Here is a 4,715-nt window from a genome sequence, read left to right on the forward strand (position 1 = left end):
CAAGAAGCTGCCAGAAAGAAAAGACTGGACTTACTCTTCCCCAGCCCCAGCTGCTCTCCTCTGATTCCACCCCAGGGATTCCACCTCAGCTCTAGTGACCACAGTGTCTACTGAATGAATTGGGAGACTATTCCACACAAAGATTTTTTTAAAAATGCACAAGAAATAAGTTTAGAGGGGTGCCTGGCTGGCTCAGTCAGAAGAGCACGCGACTCTGGATCCTGGAGTCATGAATTTGAGCCTCACACTTGGGGTAGAAATTAAATAAACTTAAAAAACAAGTAAGTTTTAGAGAAACTGGTCACAGCTTGGAGGGAGCTGGACCCCAAGAGGGGGCCAAACTGACATTTCTGATCATTAGGAAAGGCACTGGTTCAGCTCCATGGCTCAGAGGTCTGGGCTTCAAAGCACATCTGTTATTTCCATCAGTGCAGCCCCCGCTCGGTGACAGCTGCGAGCAGAGCCCTTGAGAACCAGGGGATGCCGAAGGTAAAAGGGCTGAAGATTCAAATACTGGGATGTCAACATGAAAAGGGACCATGGAGACGGCTGAGTGAGACCCTGTCAATTACGGGTCGCAGGAAAGAGCTCAGAATCATACAGCTTTTCAGACCCTGAGTCAGGAAGCCAGTCCGCTCCCTTCATACCAAGCTGCAAGGAACACGGGGCCAGGCTTGACAATTCCAAAATGATCCAAAATCCACTCTCCCCAGGAAAACCACAGCCCCGGCCAGGAAGCTGCCTTCACATTCCTGATTATCACCTGTCCCTTCTTTGACAAGGACATTTGGAGCTGAGTCTCTCACTGATGCAAAGGGCCACTGTCTTCCTTGTTGCTGACACCAAAGGAATCCTTAGGCTGGAAGCCTTGCAAGCCCTCTCCACCCTGCTTTGCCCACTCTTGCTGCCCCAGAAGGAGAGGGCTTCTCCAGCAGCGCCTGGGTCTCTAGCTGCCTGTGATTCCATCTGGCCTGGGCTGGGGTGGGGCCTCCGAACCTGGCGTATTTCTGGAAGCCGATCTCTCTGGGGATGGATAGGGGCAGGATGAAGAGGAAGGCAGTGAGGCTGATGGTGAATTTTCGGTCTGTGTACCAGGGGCTGCCGCTGGCCCCCTCAGGCTCCTTGGCCATCACAGCTATAACTGCACAGGAAGGAAGGAGGGAATGTTACGCGAGGCTCCTGCAGGCTGCGGCCCTCCTTCTCTGGTGAGCCTCAGGGCCTCCATCAGCGTAACTGAGGAGGGAGGATTCGCAGAAGAATGCCGGACCCAGGCTAGGCCCTGGGCAGGTGTTCATGCCCGTTCCCTCCCCCCGGGGATCCCCAGGGCTGAGGGGGAGGGACAAAGTAGGTCTTGAAGGGGAGCCTCACTCTTGTCTTGTTGGTCCCCGATGATGATGAGGAAGGCGATGCAGGTGCCGAAGGTGTAGACGGCAATGGTCACCTCACAAAGCACTCCCGTCAGCTTGCCGCACACGGCCCACACCACCTCCTGGTAGGTCCTCTCGTTGCTGGCCTGGGAGCAATAGGCCAGGATGACAAGGCCGCTGATGATGAAGACCAGCATGCCCTGCAGGCAGGACAGAGCCAGACAGTGTGGGGAAGGCCTGGCACCAAAGGGCGGCCTGGTCTTGCCCAGCATTTACTAGGCCAATGCCCGAAGCCAGTCTGGTAAATGAGTCTCATCTTGTTGGCAGCTTCACCAGATTGCTGGAGGCTGTGGGGAAGTTGAGCAGCCCCGCTCCTAGGCAGGCGCTGACGACGATGAAGATGGCCCCGATGGTGGAAGTGGTGCCTGAATGAGGCACCTCGAGTTGAGGTTTTTCTCTCAAAACAGAAGACGTTTTGTGGAAAATTTCAAACATACACAAGAGTAGACAGAATGGTATCATGAACCCCATTCACCCATCACTTGACTTCAAAAAATAATTCGTGGCCCATCTTGTTTCCGATATTCTCCCTCCCAGTCTGGATTATTTGGAAGGAAATACAGGCCATCAAATTATTTCACCAGTAAATAATTCAGCATGTAGTTCTAAAAGATAAGGGCCCACTTTTCAGACATAAACTACAAAATCATTAATTATGCAGTTGATGTACAAACTTCCCTGATTGCTGGGAAGCCTTCTGAAGCCTCCTCTGGGCTCCGAGGGAAGAATGCTGGAATAGATTAGTAATGTCTGCCAAGTGTGAGGGTGGGGACAGTGGTCGCATGTGTCACGTACTATCCTGAACGCAAAACGTTTCTTCTGAGGTAAAGAGCCCAGACCCAGCACCTGAACTGCATCTCCGCCCTAGTGGCCACACACTCACCATCTGCAGCGCCACGCCGGCTGCCACGCCCCCCGCAGTGCTGAAGGCCGCGGGGAAGTTGAGCAGCCCCGCTCCTAGGCAGGCGTTGACGACGATGAAGATGGCCCCGATGGTGGAAGTGGTGCCTGTGCCCAGACCCTCAGGAGAGGCCTCCCCTTCGCTCTTGGGGGCTGTGTCCACACAGGGACTCTGCAGCAGACGGGCCCGCTCCCCGGAGTCCGTGCTCGAGCCCCACTCGCCGAGGTCACTGTTGATGCTGACCTGGGCCATGGCCCCGGGAGCCCTCTTCCCGCGGGGTCTGCAGATTCAGCCTCACAATCACATCCCCTGGGCAGCTGATGAACACCTTCAGCTGGAGGGGAGCACCGGCCTGTTTGGGACTACTATCCCAGGAGGCCTGTGAGCTCCGGCTCCTCTCAACCTAGATGGGAGAGACATGTACTACTGTTATCCTGAGATGGGCACAGAAGGCTGCAACAACATTCTGAAGGTCAGAGGGCTGAGATTCAAACCCAGGTGAGCCTCTGTACAGAATACTGCCTTGGGTACCACAGCATAGGGTGGCAGAGACAGAAATACATCCGACGCAGATCTTGCTTGCCTCAGGCTTACAGACCCTCAGGATCAATAAGACAGACATAAAACAGAGGAGTACTAACACATCGGCACTACAGAGAGGCTCCACGTTGGGCAGGAGTATCACGGACATATCTTATCTCAGTCCTTACCACAGTGGTCATAAAGTTCAGAGAGATCATATCACCGACCCAGGATTATACATTAGCAAGAGGGAGAACAGGATTTGGATCTAAATCTACCTGGCTTCCTAGCCTATTTCTACACCACAGGGTTGCAAGGGCAGCCCTCACTTAGAACGGGGGATATTTCAATGTATTACAGTCCCACATACCTCCCTCTGGCCCTGAGTCTAAATTCTTCGTAGCTTTCAAACCCTTCAAAATTCAAGGCTAATTCTCAGTCTTCTCCCGAGAGACTGACCTAACCATTGCCCATCAGAGAGGCATCTCTCTGATGCCCTCAGTACACTGGGGGGGGGGGCGTTAGAATGGCTAACGAGACCCCCAAGGTAGTCAGATGCTTCTCATTTCTCCTTCTGGTGATGGCTGAACAAAGGTAGGAATTGTACACTCCTGAGAGGTTAAAGGAAGAATGTGGGTGCTCTCAGGCAACCGTCACCAAGCATGCAACCAAGGGACCCAGCTCCAGAGGAAATCTCTTTGCTGGCTCCAAGTCCAGAAAGATCAGTCAGATGCCACAGGGCTTCCTCTTATGCAACTGTTAGCCAACTGGTAACTCAGCAAAGAATCAAAGCTGTGAGGAGTGGAGGCAGAGTTTGGGGCTCCCAGCTTGCTGGCATAGCTCCAGAGAGAGCCGTGCGAAGTCAGCACTCGCAGAGCTGTGAGACCTCCTCTTCCACCCTGCTTACGTCTCGGACACAGCGGTCTCGGACGCAGTCCAAGATCTCTCAGCTCCTCTCCCTCACAGGTCCTCAGCTCCACAACCCCCAGCTTACCTGCTATCTCCACCTGACCGCTGCGGGTGGAGGATGTTTTCTTACAGCTCTTTCTCCCCAAGGAGCTGGGATCTGATTTTCCTCACTTTCCTCTCCGTCCCCAATTTCTTCTTTCTCAAAACTTCACCTAAAATCGGCTGTCAGCAGAGAGAAGAGTTTGAGCTGGTTCTGTGCTGGTCAGCGGAGTGGGGGGAAGTGAGCAGCTCTGACGCTAACTCACAGAACGGAGCACCAGATCAGTCAGGGGAACAGGCCCAGGGAAGAGAAAAGCCTAGAGCAATGTCACAGTAGGTAGTTGGCAGAACCAGAACTAGAAGCCTGATGTCCACCGGCTCAGGCCAGAGCTGTAACCACTGCCGTGGGCCCCCTCCCATTCCAATCGGAGGGGGTTCCCAGTCCAGCCTGGAGCTGGATCCCAGAAAGGCGCAGGGTGGGCTGCACTGGGAAGTGGGCCTGGGCGCACCCGGAGCAGAGAAGAGGATTCCCAGGCCCCAAGCAAGGCGAGAGGGCTGCTGTGAGGTAAGCTAGGGAGGCGCACGGGACTCGATCCGGGCCTAGCACCAGGTGGAGACAGTCGGGGCTACGGCGCGGCAAAGCCGGCCTAACTGAGGCTGGGCGGGGGGCCGAGGATGCCGGGCTTCGGAGCTCTGCAGGGAGCGGGCAGGACTCTGCCGCAGCGGGGGGCCCCGGACCGGCCTTAACGCTTCCACCCTCCACAGCCCCCACCTCCTGCCACCTACCTACGGTGCTTCACACCAGAGCCGGCTGCAGGGACACGTGAGCCGCGGTCATATGACCGCCTGGGCTCCAGCGGGCCGCGGGAGACGCTGGGAGTTGTAGTTTTCCGCAGGCTTTAGTCTTGGATGGCAGC

At 55.2% G+C, this 4,715-nt stretch overlaps 1 protein-coding gene across 1 annotated transcript in view; it reads right to left on the bottom strand.

Moving 5' to 3' along the window:
* SLC38A7 (solute carrier family 38 member 7) overlaps positions 1-4,715 on the bottom strand; it is a 12,045-nt gene extending 7,330 nt beyond the window's left edge. The window contains exons 1-6 of the mRNA XM_040633389.1: positions 4,585-4,715; positions 3,845-3,981; positions 2,311-2,731; positions 1,369-1,567; positions 1,002-1,141; positions 1-7 (exon numbers count right to left, since the gene is read on the bottom strand). The exon at positions 1-7 is cut by the window's left edge and continues 97 nt beyond it. Coding sequence (XP_040489323.1) covers positions 1-7; positions 1,002-1,141; positions 1,369-1,567; positions 2,311-2,580 — 616 coding nt within the window. The 5' untranslated portion in view covers positions 2,581-2,731; positions 3,845-3,981; positions 4,585-4,715. The remainder of the gene's footprint in view (positions 8-1,001; positions 1,142-1,368; positions 1,568-2,310; positions 2,732-3,844; positions 3,982-4,584) is intronic.

This window comes from Ursus maritimus, unplaced genomic scaffold, assembly GCF_017311325.1.
Source record: "Ursus maritimus isolate PB19 unplaced genomic scaffold, ASM1731132v1 scaffold_19, whole genome shotgun sequence".
Lineage (NCBI taxonomy): Eukaryota > Metazoa > Chordata > Mammalia > Carnivora > Ursidae > Ursus > Ursus maritimus.